Below are 21999 nucleotides of genomic sequence, written 5' to 3'. Positions count from 1 at the left end.
CTCTAGCAAAAATCTCTAGCGAAGAACTCTAACAAATAACTCTAGCAATGAACTCTACCAGGAACCTTCCGCAAATCATTCTATTAAATATTTATTTCAAAGAACCAAACAAGTCTACAAAATAACTCTACTAAAGAACTCTAGCAAAGAACTTTACACAGTAACAATGAAATAACTCTATCAATTAAACCTATCTCGGTTGAAACAATAAACGTTCATTGCTCTTGAAACGAGAAACTTTTGCTCTCTATCGAGTGTTTATGGACCATTATTGGACTCTATCTACTTTGTGCACTTTCTAAGAGCCTTGTTATAGTAATATATTCATATTATAACACGTTACTGTAGCGATATACGGTTGAGGTTATATAATGAGAGAAATAAAGAAAGATAGAAAGAAATAAAATCGTTTATTCGGTACTCTATAACATAAAAATATATACAAATCATATATGAATAACCTTATAAAGAATATAAAGCATTAAATAATTGTGAATAATTTGTGTGACTAGAATACATCAGAAAAACTCAACGTAGCGTAATATTACAGGGTACGTGTGTTTGTGTGTGCCCGTGTTTGTATGTGCATTGTGGATGTGTGTGTGCACTCGTATGTGAGTCTGCCTGCGTGTTTGTGTATGTGTGCGTGCGTGACTGCGTGCCTGAGCGGTTTTGAAAATATTGCAGGTGTTTTATCATTGATTACATTAATGTATTTGCGTACCGCGGATACTGCGCGGTACGCGAACGGTTTGAAGGTGGTAGTACCCTTTGTGGTTCGACTCCGGCGGCACCACCGCCACACCTATTTCTACCTAATAACAGCAGTGTGAGGCGCTGCTGTGTTCCGGTTTGAAGGGTGTGCCGGTGTGGCGGCCACAAATGCGCCGCTACCCCTGAGGACTAAGCTGGAACACCTTGGAAAAGGATGTCTCCTTACCACACCCTTCAAACCAGAACTCAGCAGCGTTTAACACTGCTGTTATGGGGCAGAAATACGTGAGGCAGTGGTGCCACCGGAGTCGAACCACACAGGGTTCTGCCATCTTCAAATTATGACAGTACAAAAAAAACAAAATTTTGATATCGCTACTCGATCCACTTTGAACGATGGCGAATACACGGCTTAGTATCATCTCAATGGCAAATATAAGAAAGGTCGTAATAATATTTAAAGGTGGTAGAATCCTCTATGGTTTGACTTCGGCGGCACCACCGCCACACCCATTACTATTTAATAACAGCAGTATCTATCAGTATATATCTATAAATCTTCTGTATTGTGGTTTGAAGGGATTGGTAAGGGAGACATACTTTTCCAAGGTGTTCCGGCTTAGTCCTGAGGGGTAGCGGCGCATCTGTGATCGACCTCGGGTAGGACTTTAACCTTAACTGGGGTTGATTACAGATGTCCACGTGCGGCGTACCCACTTCTCCTCAGGTGGACTGCATACTCGTCTGCTACTCCTATATTATAAAAAATGAAATTTCGCTACAGAATTTGCATATCACGGGATAATACAAAAAAATATATCCCAAAGGCAAATATAAGAAAGATCGTAATAATATCATAATATCCTACAGTCTAGCCATCACGGATGGCTGCCTACCGTTACAAAGAGGCGTAGCGTAATGATTGTAACCATTATAGAATGACACAAAAACTTACATGTAACATGACGTCATTCGATCGTATTTATGTAAATTTATTCCATGCAGCGCACTACTTACATATTGTAATGCATGTTAAATGTTTTAGGGTTCTGTACCCTTACCATGAGTTTTTACGTTTTGACAAATATTACTGTTTTGGTATTTGTTTACGTATTTCCCCATACAATATTTGTCAAAACGTAAAAACTCATGGCAAGGGTACTGTACCCAAAGGGTAAAAATGGAATACTATTAGTAAGCTTCCGCTGTCTGTCCGTCTGTATGTTTGTCACAGAGCTCTCTCTCTCCTGCACCCTAATAGTTACACCCTTAATTTTTTTACAGAATATGAGTAACGGTGGTTGCTATAAAAACAAACACTAATAAAAATAAAAAATGCTTGAAAATAAATGGGGCTCGACATACAAGAAACCGCTATTTTTCGGCGTTTTTCGTTTTTTTTTATTGACCCGTAATAGTGAGACAATAAAATTTTCACAGTGCATTAATTTGTATGGCTGCTATGATAACAAATACAAAAAATAAATATTTTTTTATGGTACGGAACTCTACGTGTGCGAGTTTAGCTCGTACTTGGCCAATTATTTAAGATTGAGGTAGGAAACGAGTATGGTCAATGTGATGGTAGGTGGCCATGGACATCTGTAGCCCACTTATATTGGTAAGTACTGAATGTTCCTGCATCTATAATCAATCCCTGATAAGATTAGATTCCTATCTGATGTTGACAACAATTGTATTCCTAGCTTTGAATACTTAGTTATAAGTTAGCCTCGGTTAAGTATATCACACTTACCACATCCTTCATACCAGATCACAACAACGCTTAACAGTGCTGTTAACAGGAATAGGTGTGACGGTGGTGCCGCAGGAGTTGAACCACGGAGGGATAATAATGGGGAACACTATGGCGTTAGAAGCTCCATTAATTAAGTGGAATCTTGGACTTAATGATGTACGAGTACTTTGAAGATGGTAGAACCCTTTGTGGTTTGATTCCGGCGGCACCACCGCCACACCTATTTCTGCCTCATAACAGCATTGTTAAACACTGCACTGTTCTGGTTTGAAGGGAGTGATACGGGAGACATACTTTTCCGAGGCGTTCCAGCTTAGTCCTCAGGTGTAGCGGCGCATCTGTGGCTGACCTCAGGTAGGAATATTTAACCCTATCTGGGGTTGATTATAGTTGTTGTTTTCTATACAAACCGCTTAATTAAATACTTTATTTAGTTTTTTCAATGTACGAAAAAATACTTTAAAAAAATCATAATTTCAATTTTCACCATTCTTTAGAAGCTCATAACTCGACAAATAATCACTATATAAAAATAATATTGTATGTTCACATTCCTATCCACTAAGAGTATAACTGACCCCAATATGAACAAAATTCAGAACCTCACTTTTTTTCCTGTCCGCTTGGCGTGAAATGCCCCCTATATAATATTAAAAAACATGAAAATCTCATCAGTAAGCCATTCCTATATTGCAAGTGAGAGTAATAACACACAGTGAACGATTTTTGGCGGTTAACTGTACTCATGAGGAAAAGTTTTTGTTGTAGTAGCGACATCGTGGATTGGCATGTTATTGAGTGTTCCTATTTTATTTTTGAAATACCGAAAATAATGTCTAGTTAAAATTGTATCTATAATTACCTTATTGATGACTCTGGTAACTCATCGATCACTGTATTTTTTATGCAGAGAGCTCCGGTTCTATTCCCGTTGAAACAGACACTGAAATGACGAAGTTGAAACAACAGGAAAATTGTAAAACTGATTTATTATCAAGTTACGAGTACATTAACTCGCATTATAATTGCAGCAATTTCGGCGACTTACAATTAATATTATGAAGTATGCCAATTCAAATAATTCCAACTACAACACTAATTACTCGAATAATAATGTACTCGTATATCACCATAATTCTCACCATTCTGTTGTCTGTTGAACCTTAGAAACTTCCTAACAAAATTATAATTATTTCCGTTATTATATTTTGGTAATTAGAGTACCGCCTGTGAGATTGTTGTTATTCGAATTGATAATTATTATAGGACTTATTAAGTAAAGTTTAATTTATTTTTTATATTTTGGATACTCTATTCACGATACTTCCAAGGTAAAACTTAAAATATATTTTTATTAATATAGATGTAGCAGTTAGTGCGTACTGTTGCCCATGGACATCTGTAATCAACCCCAGATATAATTCTTAACAGGTTACTCTACCTCCTAAGGACTGAGCTGGAATGCCTCGGAAAAGTCTGTCTCTAGCCTTCATAGAGCTTAACACTGCTGTTTTTAGGCAGAAATAGGTGTCGATGGCGCCACCGGAGTCGAATCACAGAAGGTCTAACTATAACCTAATAAGAGCAACCAAACGGTCAAGACAGATCTACATTTATCATTTATATAACCTGGCCGGGGATCGAACCCGGACAGATACTTGTCAGACTCGTAAAGTGACCGCTCTGCTATGCGGGTCGTCAAGTTGTCACAAAGTGCCTGACATTTTCTGTATACAAATTTCGCAACAGTAACATTGAATCTTTTCAAGGCGCTCAGATGTACTGAAGAAAGTAGTGAATGCTTTCTTTTGCGCGATCAAGTAACACGTGGATTTCATTTCTACAGGCGCTGCTAACATAAGTAACATGTAAAATGTAAGTGAAGTTTTACCCATCTGAGGAGAATAATGTTTTTAGCGTATGTATTTCTCATTCTATGGCCCACAAAACTGATATAGTTCAGGGACGGTTTGAACATATGAGGTGACGTAGGATTAATCTTAATTGTGAGAGAAAAATAGAATATAATTAAAGCAGTCGATTTACAATGATAATTAGTTGTAGCTGAATGCTTTAGTCCCGGGACTAGAATAGGGCTAAAAATCCCACATAACCAAGCCTTACGGCGTCGGGTACCTTTTGACACTTTCCTCGTAAAAAAAGGCACATACTTTAGGTTCTTTAAAAAAATCGGCAAAATAGTTTTTATTCCGGAAATCCCACGGGAACTAGGGATGGCGATCTAATCGATTAATCGGAGAATCGGTCTTTTGGACCCAAAACATCGATTATTTTAATCGATATTAGTAAGGATTGAATCGTAAAATATGCATTTGATCAAGTGATGACCTTTAGCAAAGTTGAAGATACGAATTTTCAGTTTTATATATGTTAGTATGTTATATTATTTTCTTTTAAACGCGAGGGGTTTTAACTCGCCGCACAACCCTCGAAATGCTGGATGACAACATCCTTCTTTGTTCAGCGAGTCCCTTGGACTTAGCCAGTAGCTAGGCTGTACTACCGACCTTTCCCCCATCCGCCACCTGGGGGACGCTCCAATATGCCGTGAGGCCCAGCACGGGGGCCGGGGCAGCCATTACGTATCTACAAGACTGTCATTAGATCTATCTTAATGTATGACTGTAAGGCCTGGACACTGACTCAAAAAGAAGAACAGAAACTGTTAGTTACGGAAAGGAAGGTGCTGCGTAAGATCTTAGGACCAGTACAAACTGCAGACGGAATGTGGAGGCAAAGAACGAATCAGGAAATTGAAGACCTCATAGACGGGACAAACATCATCGGCAAGATAAAGGCTCACAGACTCCGCTGGCTTGGGCATCTTGAGAGAATGGAGGAAGAACGGGCGGTATAGCGCGCATACCTGGGACGGCCGAGGGGTAGACGCCTAGTCGACCGTCCCAGATATCGCTGGACAGATGAAGTAATCAAGGACCTGCGTGAGCTCCGGGTAGGTAACTGGCTGGAAATGGCGCAGGACTGGCCGAGGTGGTTTCTCTTAGTATCGGAGGCTAAGACTCACTTTGGGTTGTTGCGCCAACTACTCTGATTACCAACAAAAATGTGGATTGCTAAGCGTTAATAGAATGAGTTCGAATGATAGCTCAGCGTATAACGAATTGCCAGTGTTTGATTGTTAATTTATTTGTGTGCTTGTGTGCGTGTGTATGCGATTCATGTTCGAAATATTGTCCGATATTTTTTCGGCATTTTTTTGTTTCTGCTTTTTTCGTAGTTAGTAACCAGATTACAAATTGTAGTTAACTACGCCCTACACTGCCTACGGGTATCGATGGTGACCGCTCTTTTTATCAGACTGTAGAGGGTAATGTATATCGAACGTATTGTTCAATAACTTTTTGAAACGCCATACAACACAAACGTCTTAGCAGATTTTAACACATGAAGTGTCATTGACTTATATATAAAATTCTCGTGTCACAATGTTACCGTACTCTTCCGAAACGGCTTAACCGATTTTCACCAAATTTTATATGCATATTCAGTAGGTTTGAGAATTGGCTACTATCTATTTTTCATACCCCTAAGTGATAAGGATTGTTCACCCTTAACATTTTTTTTATTTATATGGCAACACAACATTTGCAGGGTTAAGCAGTAGGAGTTTAGTTTTTGTATTAATTATTTTTAGTATTGTTATTTATTATTAGTATTTGTTGTTACAAACGCTTTAATCTTTAATTTTTTTATTACCGTAATGAGATAAAGCCCTTTGACAGACAGAGAGACAGTGTCGGCTTGGTAGTTGCAGCAGAATCCCGTTTGGGCTCGAAACCCCTAAGGAAAGCATTGATTTTATAGAAAGGATATGGTTTGGTAGTTGGTAGTAGTAGTAAAAAATAGTGATAGTAGGCTAATAGGAAAGGAATTTGGGTTCGAAACCTTTGATTTTATCGTAAGGATATTAATTACTTATATGTTAAAGCTTTCAAGATAATTATGTATTACTGTCTACGTATTAAATTGGTGGTGATTTTTTTACTTATGGATTATGCTGTTTTTGGGACATAATTTTTTATCAATTTAATATTATTTTTCCATTATTATCTTCATACATTCCTGTTATGTTATCTTGTTTCATTATTTTATTTAATACTAGCTGACCCGGCAAACTTTGTACCGTCTCAAAATCTATTTATCAAATATATTTCATATAAAATATAGCCTATGTTCTGGTTAAAGACATTTATTCTCAAAAGAAATATACATTTCACTTTACGAGATAACTTAATTTAAAATAAACAAATAGTGAGCATGCAGTAAGTAAAATATTAAAACATTAAGGAGTTTTGTGCACTATAATGTTAAAAAAAAAGTGGGTATAATGAAATAATAGTTAATTTGTTATAAACAGAATGTTACAGGGTCGGATTAGAATGAAGTTTTTATATATTGTTTTAAATTATTTTTAAAAATATTGTAACTTTTTGATTCCTTGATTCCTTTAGGTATTTCATTAAACATTTTTGCACCGTTGAAGTAAATACTTTGTTTCCCATTATTTGTACGAACTTTTGGAATGTAAATATTGTTGATAATGTAGCTGTTGATAACTCGTAGATAATGTAGCTTTCGAATGGTGAAAGAATTTTTAAAATCAATCCAGTAGTTTTTGAGCCTATTCATTACAACTAAACAAACAAACAAAGTTTTCCTCTTAATAATATTAGTGTAGACTAATATCCTTAAAAATAAGGAGTAGGAATTACAAAGTAAGTAAAAAATAATATTTTATTTGATGCAGTTTGGTTTATTTCATAACTTAATATTCGATTACAAAACACAATCACACATATAAATTACGCTCAAAATGTTCAAACATATCTCGTGATACACGATACTGTACAATGAAGGAGAACAAAACAATAAAACAAAAACAAAAATAACAAAAACAAAAAAATAACATAAAGCGATTGTTCTACAAGATATCTACATCGCTTACTGGTAACTATCAAAATATATTATATACATATTGAATACAACTAATATAATATTTACATAGTATACATAGATATGTACATAATTACATAAACCTTTATATAAATATATACAATGAACATGATATTTACAAAAACTAAATATAATATATACCTCCGTCATATATGCATATAATAATAAAATATGATGTAAACATATATAAATATAATACATAATGTATTAGAAATAAAGATAAAAATATAAGAGAATATAAAAATATATACATTACATAGATATAAAAAAATATTTGGTATAGAATACAACAACAACAAAATACAATAAATGAAGTAATTACAGATATTAACTATAAAACAATATATATAAATATTATCACAAGACAAAATATAGATAAATATATAGAATACGACATATATATATATAAATAAATACAAAACAAATATAGTAAAATATTAAGACAATATAGCAAAATAATACATTAGATAAATAACAAAAAAAATCCTTTTCAGTCAGATTACTGCATTGAGAAAAAACAGAAACAAAAAAAATAAAATAAAATGACCGAAAAGAAAATCGGACAACATCTCGAACATGAATCGCATACACACGCACACAAGCACACAAATAAATTAACAATCAAACACTGGCAATTCGTTATACGCTGAGCTATCATTCGAACTCATTCTATTAACGCCTAGCTATCCACATTATTGTTGGTAAGCAGAGTAGGCTAAGCTATTGGCAGCTTCGTTCCTAGAACGGGACCAGCCACCGTCCCATCCTCCATGGCTTGGGTGCTCTTCATGGGTAGTGACCCAAGTATGCTCTTCTTGGGAATGTTTCTTGGCAATAAGAGCCTTGACGATAGCGATAACCTTAGCGATGAAGGCGATCTTGGCGAGGACTGCCAGTTTGAAGAGGGAAGCGGCGATGACCAACAGAGCGAGGATGACGAGAGCAACAGCCTTTACTTTAGCCATGATGGCGAGGGGGATGAGCAGCTTAAGCTTCTTCTTCAGCTGTTTCTTCTTCTTGCCACGGCCTTCCTCGACATCTAAAGAAATAAAAATATGGTGTTAATGGTTACTCACAATAGACCAGGTGGAAAGTATTTTAAGTATTTGATCCAAGTTTGTGTTATGAAACATAGTAAAAAATAGATTAATGACAAGATGATGGTGGAACGTTTTATACAAAGTCACTTTGTTTGAAAGCTATATAGCTCGTTGATAATGAAGTCATAGTCGCAAAATAATTCGAAGTACGAGTAGATTAGGAGTCTTATCTCAAGTTGATCACATAATATGCTTCACTAAAGACAAATTAGCTATACGCGTCGATTAGCATAAGAAATACGGTAACGCCTCAGTTTGGTACGTATATTTATATCAACACACTCTATGAACCAATTCCCAAATGTGACAGAGTTAGTCCCACGGTCGAAATCATACGATTCAGAAAATAACCGCATTACGTTTGGTCCTAATGTCTCTATCGCAAAAACAATTGTCTCACCATCTGTAAACTTGTTAAATTCTCCAAAAAGCATCTTTAATTGTTATTAGGGTGGGAAGGAAGATGTGGAAAAATTGTAAAAGTCACAAATGAAATGGTATTTTGTGTGAATACCGTAGTGTTTGATTGTGTTAATATCTTAATTAAAAGTAACGATCTATTCAAAGCATGTAATTATTAATTGTGTGAATTAGAATAAGCAGCAAAAATGTGTGAATTTTGTTTTCGTATGTCATCTTCGCTTTCATCTCATTTTATGATGTTTAGTTTCTCTAGAAAAGTTGTAAAACTTTAGCGGGTCGTAATAAAATTTGTAGGTTGCAATACCGGTTCTATGTTGTTTTAGACGGAAACACGACAGTGAGAAAATATTTTGAATGTTTATAATTATATCTTCAAATTTTAATATCTTTGCTATTTTTAGTAAAGCTTTCGAAATAAACATTACAAAAGTACTATGACATTACTATGAAAAATTGACTATACATACAACAATCTTTCGACAATAATTATAATGTTAATGTGTAACATTTAAAGCAATATTGACTGAAGTTTATAGATCGACTACGACTACCACAATTATTTTTCTCAGTTCAGTTTCAAGTTTTGCTGTCATCTGCCTTGATACTCGTATAGTAAGGTTTTATAGATGATATAGTAAGCTAAACGCTTTGATATAGTATTAGTAAGACATGCATAATTGCCATCTTCAACTAGGCATCTACTCTTAATATGTAATTTTACAGATATTTATAAACGACTATTTATTTTTACAAATACTGCAAGCTCATTTGCTTTTTCAATTGCATTACCGATAAGATGAAATTATAAATGTAAGGACACTTCATCACCCTTACACAAAGTCGAAACTTGTTGATCAAATGAGCTCGTTAAAAACTTTCAATTACTTAAGTCGAAGTACAATCTATAACCAAGCCCATTCGGCGGAGAGATTGGAGTTCCGAAAACCGATGATTTTATTGAAAACCGGTATCATTGACACACTTTAACCTTTCCATGCATTTCTCCATTACGCAACATGTATGCTCGAGCTCATGTGATTTAAATATGTTAGTATGTGTTTTAAATACTTTATGTATTATTGTTACATCACCCGTCATACGCTTTCATTAGGAAGTTATGAAACACTGTCAGATTTGGTCGATGTTTGTAAGTTATTTGGGGCGGTCTATGAATAGTTATTTAATCTGTAATGTAAGCAAATGTTTCACGCTTTTTGCCCAAAGGTTTCATTTACTTACTTTTGCTTAGTGATCTACATTTTATTTCTGCAACTACATTTAATTTACATTATTATGCAGTTATAGATAATATATGGAACTACGCTACGATGCTTCATGCGCTACTGAAGATTAGCTTGATATTTAATTCAGAAACAAGATATGATAAAGCTTTGTCAAAGGCTTTATTTAAAGATATTCTTGTGCGCGCTTTAAAACCGACATTTGATTAAAATTTTCTTCCCTTTAATAATAATTAATTAGTAAGACTACTACTAGATAAAGCGTCCTCTAAAAATACTTCAGTCACTGCCCTTTATTTATTTATCTACTGCGTCTTTCATGACCACGATAAATCAAAAAATTCCCAGAAAGATGATGCTAGGAGATATCCTTAGTCGCTTTCTATGCTACCTATGAAAAAAAGTGTTTTAATCATTATAATTCCTATAAATATAACCTTAGTTTTACTCACCATCATCAAGAGACCTGGATCCATCCTTGTCATCAGCACCATCGATGAGAACTTCTAATTCGCTGTTCTGCAGCAATTCAGACGTGCTCTCCCAAATTCTTTTGGACAGCTGCATGCTCCTTGCTTCACGTTCCACGGGCAAGGCATCGTAGTCCTTGGGTTCTTTCGGGTCAGTGTTGTAGATGGTCAAACCGTCGAAAATATTCAGCTTACGCACGGAACCAGCACGTTCAGTTAGTTTTAGGATGTTCTCCTGAAAATGAAAAAAATATTGTACTGCGCTAGTATTGTTGGAAATAGATTAATTTCGAAGATATGAAACGTATTATTTTGGGGAATTGATTATTTTATCAATATATTTTTTTTCCAAGCTTTTAAGCTCCTTGGGGGACAAATCCTTGTGCAAAATCTCGTATTTCTAAAACTGTGCGTTACCTATCCTTTAATCAATGTAACATAATTTTTAATGATTTTAATAATTAATTTTTGAAAGCAGATATTTTCGTACTAGTAAATAATTTTAATTTATTATTTTGTTATAATTTATTTACAGACAAAATATCGAGATAGGAAATATATGTGAACATTATATTTCTATTCCATTTCACATATGCTTTTAATTTTGTAGTCATAGTTAAAAATTAATATGAATTCCCTCTTCAGTTTATTTAAGATAGTTCATAAGATTAATAACGTTCATAAAGTTAATTTAAAGTTTATACTGTGTGACCGCATACGTTTATAGTGTTAAACGTGAAAGCTCATGTATATACACATATATAATTATCAACATATTTATGTTAAACTTTTACCGAGATTATGCGTGATAATTATATTTATATACCGTATTGAAACCAGAATGTTCCCTTTCACTTGATGGGCTACATAATTTTGCTTATACATACATTTTTCATGCAAATTTAAATCATAATTTTGATACCTACATGATAAATATATTCATGCTTATATTTTTATAATTAAAATTTGTTTGCTGTCATGTAATACAAAAATCTTGTATGTTATGCTTTTTTTGGAAACATTTTTTACTTCAATAAATTGTGGAGCCTTTTTTATAAATATATGTAATGAGCATAAATTAATAAATTATGCGTACAATGTTCACAATTTTTGTATTTTTTTTTTCATTATATAATTTTTTTGCAAATATCTCCATTTTCCTAAAATATATTTATTTGTAATATTTCGCTAGACGGTTGATTAATTCAAGGTATTATAATGCAATTATTATTATTTTGTGACTTAAACTTTTATATTGCCATTTTATATATTAAGGATTATTATCGCGCTGATCCTTTTTATCTTTTGAAGAAAAAATATGCAAATATTTTTTAGTTGCGCGGATTATTTTTCTATAATTTATGACTTATTATAAGTCGTCGGTTACACTAATGCATTTGAATCCACTGAGACGAAATCGAGCACTTATTCAAATCATTTGGCAATACGTTTGACAGAATTCTTATATTTGTATCAATTAATCTTTATCCGACGTTTACACTCGTTTAATCATATTTGGACACATTGACAAGCTTATTTGTTTGTTGACAATTAGAATGGCATTATTACTTGTAAATGATCACTTAATTTTTATTATAACCGACAGGTAATTAGAATGAGTCGATTTTTACGTTTTAAATATCACTGGATTTTTTTTTATTCTTTAACCGCGATTTTATTTTATGTAGCACTTTTAAACACTTATTTTTCGAACGTCCTTTGACACGAAATTCACTTTACCTTAAGACACACCATCAAGTCACTGTTCTTGCAATTCACAATAGATTCGACGATACCACGCGGCACCGAGTCTTCCTGACCGATGGGACTCGCAGTGGCCACGACTGCAGCACTCAAAAATATCACGAAGAACTTCATGTTTCTTGTGGTACCACTTTAGCGAGTTCAATTCGACTGTGTTGCCTGCTTCTTTGGTAACAGTTTTTTATCTAAAAATCCCCACTCTCCTTTTCGCCGCATTAACATTTTAAAGTAATTGATTCCATATAGAGTCGCCGAAGACATTATGCCATAGTGAGTGACATAGTTATTTTTTTCACATTAATATTTATTATTTTTCACGATAGCACACGTCTCGTCTTCCGTTTAATGAGGACGGTTTATGCAATAGATAACTATACATATTTATTAGATAGCTATTGATTTTTTGCATTATTTCGGTTGAAAGGTTAAGTGTAGTGTCTAAGTAAGTTTATTATTATTATCATCTATTTTAAATAAATTAATATTTGTCTGTACATAAAGTTTATACAATAAGTCTAAAACAAACAATTTTACCTTTAATTAAGCTTTTTTGACAGGAAGCTTATACAAAACATTCTATTATCTTCTATCAAGCTACATGTAATAAATCTTCACATATAAAATACTGGTTAAGAACTAAATGGACTACAAAAAATTCCGAACATTATTCTCGCTGGAATCGAACCCGCACTTGAACATTGTGGCAGGCATTATTAGAGCCACTATTCTCGCAGCGCCTTGATCTATACTAATATTATAAAGAGGAAAACTTTGTTTGTTTGTTTGGTTGTAAGGAATAGGCTCAAAACCTACTGGACCGATTTTAAAAATTCTTTCACCATTCGAAAGCTACATTATCCACGAGTAACATAGGCTATATTTTATATGAAATATATTTGATAAATAGATTTTGAGGCGGAACAAAGTTTGCCGGGTCAGCTAGGCAGCTATATAGCTATCACGCATTAGACTGCATTAGGAACGATGAAGATAAGAAAAATGGTTACTTAGGGATAATTTGGAAAATTCTATATTAATACTTACCGTAAATATACAAACGGCATTGTTAGATACAATAACTTACAACAGCAAAAAAACAATACAACAACAATTCCCTTAGATACAATATACTTTTTTTCGAAGTGTGGTATATATTGTGAAGAACACTGGAATAATTCTTGTACTATTGTATATTTATATTTAGAATAAAGTTTATTTTTAAATACAGATAATTCACATGATAATAATATTCCAATGCTGGGAAAATAATACGACGAAGTAATTAATCATATTTAAATAATTTATTAAATAAATAAATTAAATTGAGGTACTTGTACATGGCAACACAGACATACTCGAGCATAAAGACACAACACAAACACACAGAGATTAAACTAATTAAAATTGACCGCTATACGCTAATGACTGGGCGTCATTGACCTTTCTGCTCCAACCCTGAGCTGGTTCATAGGAATAGCCAGGATGCTCATCATGATGATGAGGAGCCGCGTAGCTGATGCTACCTCCTGAGGAGTGGTTCTTGGAGAGGAGTTTCCTGATGAGAGTGAAGGCGTTCATGGCAAAAGCAATCTTGCCAAGGAACACAGCCTTGATGGCAACGAAGGCAATGACTCCCAGGAAGAGGGGAATGAGCGCAGCCATCTTTAGCTTCAAGAGCAGAAGGAGAGGGAGGAGCTGCTTGATCTTCTTCTTTTTCTTGCCACGAGCTGGAAATTTAAAAGCGTAAAATAAGTAATATTATGTTATAAGTATACCCAAAAGACAATTTTAAATAATGATAAAACATGAGGATAAATGGAAGTATAACATCAATCCGGTCGATTGATATTATATTACTTTCAGGATAAGTAATTTTTAGTTGACATTTTAAAAAACTAAATTTTCTTTTTTTCGGACGTAGCCGCTTTAATTATGAGGTAGGTTAGTTTGGGTTAGAATATTTCTCTATTCATATTAAAATTCTTTGACCATGAATACAAAATTTCAGTGCGTCGTATCTCTCCCTTATTATATCTTTAAATTCGTTATCAGGCAAAAAATTTTATGGTAGTAGCCGCTACAGACCACGAAAGATTTTACCATGGTAACACGTTTTAGTCACATACAATGTCGAAGGGCACATAAAGCAAGACGCATGATGAGAAATACCGACGCGTCATAACTACATCTACTTAAACGTAAACACACCTTGGAGTGAAAGCAAGTATTGTATACAACAAAGTTTATATTTCGAGGTAACGTGGAAAATGCAGAATCATTGTAAGGTACTATGGTATGTGAAATTGAGAGAATTTGGCCTATGAATAGTTTGTCTTTGAATGTTTTTGATTGCGTGTATTAAAAATGCAATATATTTATACTTTAGATATTTACATTAGTCGTACATATACAGCATATACAACTTTAAATGTAATGCTAGACAGAGCCATTTTTTACTTTATTTTGTAAAATTAGTTGACATATTCGATTTTCTTTTCAATTTCATTAAAAAAAAACCTACAAGTATTATTCTGAAGATATTTTTCTATCTCTCATTGTTTTTCACAAGGTCTTTTTTCTCATTACTTTCTAAGTTCAATTTTGTGTGATTTTTAAAATTATATAATTAAGATATTGTATTTTTGAAAATATTTTCATTACCTTCCTCATCCAAATCCCTGGACTCTTCAGCGCCATCAGTCAACCTCAACTGCAGTACGTGATCATCCAAGAAATCTCCAACATTAGTGGCTATTCTTTCCTCGAGCTGAGCTTCCCTGGTCTTCGGATCCTCTGCCAGTTGTTCGAAGCTTCTTGCAGACCTGGATGAACCGGTTTTGATGAGACTCATTCCCTCGAAGATGTTAAGGTCTTTCGCACCGGCGAGCCTTTCTGTCAGCTTGTAGGCTTTTTCCTGCAAAAAAAGACTTTTATTAGGTTTTTCTTTTTTTTTACTAAACTCAACTAGACTGATTAATGACTTTGCTGATATTTAAATGACGATTCATTTTACTTAGGAAATCTAAATATATCTCACGTTCTAAAACAAACCTTACATAACATTAAAAACTTTTGTACTATTAAATAATATTCAAAAACCGTCGTTGCATATTGCATCGTAATTTGGTCTAACAGAAGTACAAACACTTGCAATCCACTTCAAGTGAAGTGGCCAATTTCCCGGCAATTTGCATGAATCTGAACAAAGATGGCGCTGTTATTATTAAGTTGGTATACAAATCTCTACCAACTTTTCTACCATTGAATCAGAAAATAGCAGATCCTGTTATTTTGCAATAATCAAGAAATGGCCCAAAAATATTCTGTATAAAACTAGCATGTTTACCCGAGAAGGTGAAGAACTTAGAATATGACTTTATTGAAGATCGTTTTTATCGGCGTAACTAAGAATTATTACATTTTTCACTAGTAGGTACAGTTACGATATAAATGCCATCAGAAATATATAGGTATAATTTAAACCATATTACCATCGATGACTATTTGAAGTGAACTTAAAAGCAATTAGGATGAAATTAACTGGTCAACGACTCCTCTTATTACTAAATTAGTTAAGTATGTCTGTTTAACATCACTTGCGGTCACCAATGATAGAATTTTGGATTGAAAAATGCTTGTAATTTTAGTTATGCAAATTTTTTGACAGATTTTGACGTCAAATCTATGTTCACTGTAAATTTACGACAGCTTCGGTTGTAATTTTAATGAGTTGCTTAAATCACAATGGTTTTGAACTTCGACCCTTTGTTCCGTTAGTAGAAACCGTCCATAGATTACTCAATCACTTGCACTTATATTCACTAATCACCTTCAAACACAGCGACGTATCATTTTCTATGCACTCCGAAACCGCACCCACTAGGTTTTCCGCTAACCCATTCTCTACTGGCCCACAATGCACAGACGCCAAAAGGGCGAACACAGTTACTTTCTTCCACATGATTAGGCAGATACTTCAAGTGTCAACGTCGGGTAAGTTATGGTATCTTCCCAAAAATCTGATGGATTTTATCCTTCGACTCCCCACCACAATTTTCTTATGACGTAAAGTGTGTGTCTGTTTGAAGATGCTCGCTAACTGATGGCCCAGCGACGTAAGGATAAGTAGAAAAATAAATATTGAATGTTAGAAAGCGAGTTTGCTTACAACCAAATAAATACGCACTCTTACGGCGTTTGTGAAGTGCAAATGAAACGAAAGAAAAAGTGTGATTGTTTGAATTTTCATCCGCAGCAACTAACATCTATATGCTATTTGACGCATGCTAATACCTCCCTTATGTGAATGTAAACAAATTCTATAATTCTGTACATAAATGTGGTATAATAGACCGTCTTGTGTCGAATGCTGTACGTGAATAAGTGAAAATGAATGACACGTAAGTTTTGAGATAGGAATCGGATTTCAGGATTACATAAAGAGTATTACTGATTCAATAGTCGAGTACGTCTGTTCTGCGCGCTGTACAAAAGTTATACAGAATAACAATATTCACAACAAATTAATTCATAATAGGATCTAGAAAGACTGATGAACGAAGCTCTGTGTTTTTATTCCAATAATTTAGCAAAGGGGAAATAGCAGAAGAGCATTCCAGATTAGCCCTCGGAGGTACGAGATATTTGTGATAGATCTCAGTTCAATTCAATACTTTTTGGAGTTGATTTTATATGCCAATGGACCACATTCACTACTTAATATCAAACAGCATGAGTAAGGTAGAAAAGTCATTTAATGGAGACCACGGCGACCTAATAGACAGTACTGCTATCGACTGTGGACTAACGACCTCAAAAATAGAGCTAGAATCCGCTATCTAGCGGATCTGATTCTGAATCTTCAGAGTCCTTACAATTTTCCCGAAGCACAAGTTAATGGTCTATGATTAGTATTGGGCTATAAAAAATATATAGAATTGTAATTCATCAGCCCGCAACAAAAATATCCTCAGTTGAAAAAAATATCAAATTCTAGAAAAAAAGAAAAATATAAATTTTACTAGTTAACTCTCGCATAGTGTTTGCCTAATTTTAATATGTAGCTATTTTGTTAATCATCGTATTCGGGGTCACGATGGCCCATCTATGGTCGAAAACCGGAAAATGTGGCCGGCGGCACGAATTTGAACTTTCTGTCTCAGTGCCATAATTTCTATCATTTCTATAAGAGCTACGGAGTTCGGATGTCCTGCGACAAACGGAAGTCTAATGTTATTTACGACAAAATTGAAAAAAGAAGTTCCACAAAATTATTATTTGTCTTCATTTCTATGAGAGCTATGGAGTTCAGTTGTCCTGTGACAAACGGAAGCCTAATTTAATTTACGACAAAGTTTTCAAAAAAATTGTTAAAATTTTCATTTATTGTAATTTACGACAAAATCGACATAATAATTATATTTTCAACTAAATTATATTTTAGAAAATTAAAATATTTTTCCTGTTGCACGTACTATGTGACAAATTAAGTCTAAATTTTAAGTAATTAAAATGTAAGTGTATTTTAAGGAAACGAGGAATATTTTCGGTGTCGTTTAAGTTTAACTGAAGCAGGAGATGAGATGCAGATGATCGAGTTATGTAATGTGTAATTCGACAAAACAAATGAATGTGTTTACGAATTTCACAGAGATAAACTAAATAAACTCTTCAGTAATTAGGTGTACTTTATTTCCGATACCAGAACAATTATTGAAGCTTTGTTGATATTAGTAGTCTCGAATGTTAAATGTATAGGTACTTAAATGTAGACCTTGACAAATATGTATGTACATCTCGTATTTTTGTCGATCAACTTACACTTACATACAAGGATGACACAATATGAGGCATTCATCGTAGTTCTCAGGATTAGTAAAATATCTGTTGTATATAGAGTTGGTTACAGATGCCCAGAGTTCAGACAAAGGTTGACCAGTAACCCACACATCTTTCCACCAATTCAGATTTATGAAAGGCAAAGAAGTACGTTCAAAACCCTTCCCACTTGGGGGAAATGACCTATTCTCAACCAGTGCCAAAGTACTGTTATAATTGTAATCGTCATTATGGCTTGACTCCGGTAGCAACACCACCTCACCTATTTCTGCATTATAACACTATTAAGCACTGCTGTGTTCTGTTTTGAAGTATGTCTTAAGGGATATATGCTTATCCGAGGCGTATATGTGGCGGACTTCAGATAATACTTCAATCTTATCTGGAGATGATTTCTTATGTCCAGAACAGCATTGGCCGCTTACCATTTAGTACGCATATTTCTACCTTATAACAGTGTTAGGCGCTGCTGTGTTCCGTTTTGAAGGGTGTAATAAGGGAGACAGACTTTTCCGATGCGTTCCAGCTTAGTCCTCAGGGGTAGTGGCGCATCTGTGGCCGACCTCAGGCAGGAATATCTAATCCTATCTGGGGTTGATTACAGATGTCCATGGGCGGCAGAAGCTACTTACCATCAGGTGGACTGCATGCTCGTCTGCTGCTCCGAGATTATAAAAAAAGTGGACTGAATTGCTTGTTTGCTAATTGTATATTATAAGAACTGTCAGAGTATCATACATATCAGATCAATGCTAGACTTAGACAAGATAGGAGTTACATAAATAGATATCAAACGTTATATCAATTCATGTGGATATCAATACAGCGGCTAATCGTTATCTCATAGCAAATTAGAAAGATTTTGATTATGTAACTGACTGATTGGTTTGTTAATGGGAATAAATTTCTATCAATGGTTATGTGTACAGCAGTGATAGCCTAGTGGTTACGAAACTCGGCCTCTCGTTCGAGAGGTCCGAGGTTCAAATCCCAGGCACGCACCTCTGGTTTTCAAAATAATGTATGTATTGGAAATTAATTATCACTTGTATATATTAATAATATTATAAAATAACTATATAAATAATATTTCGGTTATAATTCCAAAATAAGTACCATGTTCGTAGATCACAGGCATTTTCAAAACGCCTGGAGAAACTTTTACGGCACTTTCGCGCAATGAGAAAGAATAGTTTTCGAGAAGGTTCATAAAGAAAGGTAAGAAAATATGTACTCGTACCATCAACTTTTTCCGAATGCTTACGGTAGATCGATAAAGAGATAGATAGACATATCGATACTGAATACAGATACAAAAGATGGTGGAACTTGTTGTGATGCGACTTTCGAGGCACCACATCCCTATATCACCTATAGCACCTATTTCTGGTTAATAACAACAGTGTTAAGTGCTACTATGTAAGTTTGAAGGGTGTGGTAAGAGACATTTATATGAGATGTTTCAACTGAAACCTCGGGGGTAAAAAGGCATTTGTAGCCGAACTCAAATAGGACTTCTACCTTTGGTTGATTACAGATGTCTATGTGTAACAGTAGTCACTTTTCATTTGTGACTGCATGTTCGTTTGCAACTTCAGTACCCTTACTATGAGTTTGTACGTTTTGACAAATATGACTATTTTGGTATTTGTTTACGTATTTGCCCATACAATTTCCAATCAGCGCCCCTAGCGGATTGTATCAGAACTATAGTGTCAGTAACGTAACATTAAATGTCTAAATTGACAAAATGGCACTTTCTGTTTTGTCTCTCTTTTTTGCGAACATGTGAGACAGACAGAAAGACTTGAGCACTTACTTATTGTTACGCTTACTCAGTCTACTGAAGCAAACGGAACAGAAATATGTATTATAAAAAAGATAGAAAAATAGATGCAGTAGGCAACCGGCTACACCTACCATATAACAGCATTATTAAGCACTCTTATATTCTGTTTTGAATGACTTAGCCAAATACAAAAGGCATTGCAACCTACATTTACATTTGAAGGTGGTAGAACCCTTTGTGCTTCGACTGTGGCGGTACCACCGTCACACCAATTTCAGCCTAATAACAGCAGTGTTAAGCGCTGCTGTATTCTAATTCAAAAAGTGTGGTAAGAGATACATACTTATCTGAGGTGTTCTAACTTAGTCCTCAGGTAGTGGTGCATCTGTGGCCGACCTCAGGTAGGAATATCTAATCCTATCTGTGGTTGATTACAGATGCCCATGGGCTGCACTAGCCACTTACCGACAGGTGGACTGCATCCTCGTCTGCTATTCCTATATTATAAAAAAATCATAAGAATACCAACGTGTTTATTGCCAACCACGGTTAGTTTTCAATACTATTTATAATTGATTACAACGGTTGATTCAGCAATAACATTGTACTTGTAATTTCGAAGCCAGAATAGAGCAATGTATAACCTCTCCTTGTCGTAAGAGGAAGAGCAGGTGGCAAGAGTGGGAGTAGAACTGCCTCGCCAGCCATGGGAAGGAATGCATATTCACGTTGACTATTTCTATTTTATATAAAAATATGTTGTATTAAATTAATCATGTATGGAACGCGGTGGAAGTCACGTGCGTAGTCTTATACCCAAAACGACTATCGGAACTAGGGTTGGCAACTGTACCAAAATATGTGGTGTAGTCCTCGAAAAACTGCTAGACCGCTCTGAATATAGAAATGAATCGCGTCGCCATAGCAAATTGTATGCACTTGCTCGGAACAACTTCGGAGCGGAGTAGCAGTTTGGCGATAACTATACTAGAGAAACCATCTGTTGTTATTTAAAGACGCATAAGCTCAGCTTATCCTTATGTCGACCCCTGTGACAGACCTCAGGTAGGACTCTGATCATACCTGGGATTGATTACAGATTTTTGTGAGACAATTGGTTACTTAAAACTGTAGGAAGAAATATAAGATATCAGGCTATGAGGTTCGCAAAAGTATACAAGAGTGGCGTTTAAGTTTCTGTGGAACTCTTGGAATAGAATGTATTATAATAAAAGAATTGATTGTTTGCATAAAAGTAACATCGTATTTATTATTATTTATCCTTAATTTTGTCATGAAAAGTTTTACGGGTGCACGTTATATGTTATTTCTAATTTATTCTGAATAATATTAAAACCATAAAAAATACTAAAATTGATTACAAATTTTAGTCCTTTATTCACATTTTACTTGAAACAAAATTTTATATAATGGCTACTACATTTTTTTAAGTCCTATAATAATTTTGAAGGTAGTAGAACCCTATGTGGTTCGACTCCAGCGGCACCACCGCCACACCTATTTCCACCTAATAACTGCAGTGTTACGCGTTGCTGTGTTCCGGTTTGAAGGGTGTGGTAAGGGTGACAGACTTTTTTGAGGCGTTCCAGCTTAGTCCTCAGGGGAAGGGGCGCATCTGTGGCCGACCTCAGGTAGGAATATCTAATCCTATCTGGGGTTGATTATAGATGTCTATGGGCGGCAGTAGCCACTCACCATCAGGTGGACTGCATGCTCGTCTGCTACTCCTATATTATAAAATAATAATAATAATAAAAATAATATTTTTCCAAATCGGTAACCCTAGTCGGAACACCCAGTCGTGAATGAACTTTAAACACGAAATCACCTCATCAAATTTTATGCGACCAGTTCCGATTTATGCATTCAACTTTCACTTTTAATT

The 21999-nt window shown here is 34.7% G+C and overlaps 2 protein-coding genes across 2 annotated transcripts; both read right to left on the bottom strand.

Moving 5' to 3' along the window:
• Positions 1-7247: 7247 nt before the first annotated feature.
• On the bottom strand, positions 7248-12607 carry LOC140746949 (uncharacterized). The gene is made up of 3 exons (XM_073079136.1): positions 12443-12607; positions 10685-10937; positions 7248-8507 (listed from the first exon to the last, which is right to left on the bottom strand). Exons 1-3 carry the CDS (start codon positions 12578-12580, stop codon positions 8161-8163), a joined length of 738 nt encoding a protein of 245 aa, XP_072935237.1. The 5' UTR covers positions 12581-12607; the 3' UTR covers positions 7248-8160.
• A 1138-nt stretch (positions 12608-13745) lies between these two features.
• Positions 13746-16449, bottom strand: LOC140746954 (uncharacterized). Its single transcript, XM_073079149.1, has 3 exons — positions 16296-16449; positions 15128-15380; positions 13746-14193 (listed from the first exon to the last, which is right to left on the bottom strand). The coding sequence occupies exons 1-3, from the start codon at positions 16425-16427 to the stop codon at positions 13865-13867; spliced, it is 714 nt and encodes a 237-aa protein (XP_072935250.1). The 5' UTR covers positions 16428-16449; the 3' UTR covers positions 13746-13864.
• Between the last annotated feature and the right edge of the window lie 5550 nt (positions 16450-21999).

The sequence above is a fragment of the Epargyreus clarus genome, unplaced genomic scaffold (assembly GCF_041222505.1).
Source record: "Epargyreus clarus isolate Ecla_fem2 unplaced genomic scaffold, WU_Ecla_fem_2.2 ptg000002l, whole genome shotgun sequence".
NCBI classification, from domain to species: Eukaryota; Metazoa; Arthropoda; class Insecta; order Lepidoptera; family Hesperiidae; genus Epargyreus; species Epargyreus clarus.
Note: the sequence above shows the minus strand (reverse complement) of the source record. Positions and strands in the feature narration are given on the sequence as shown.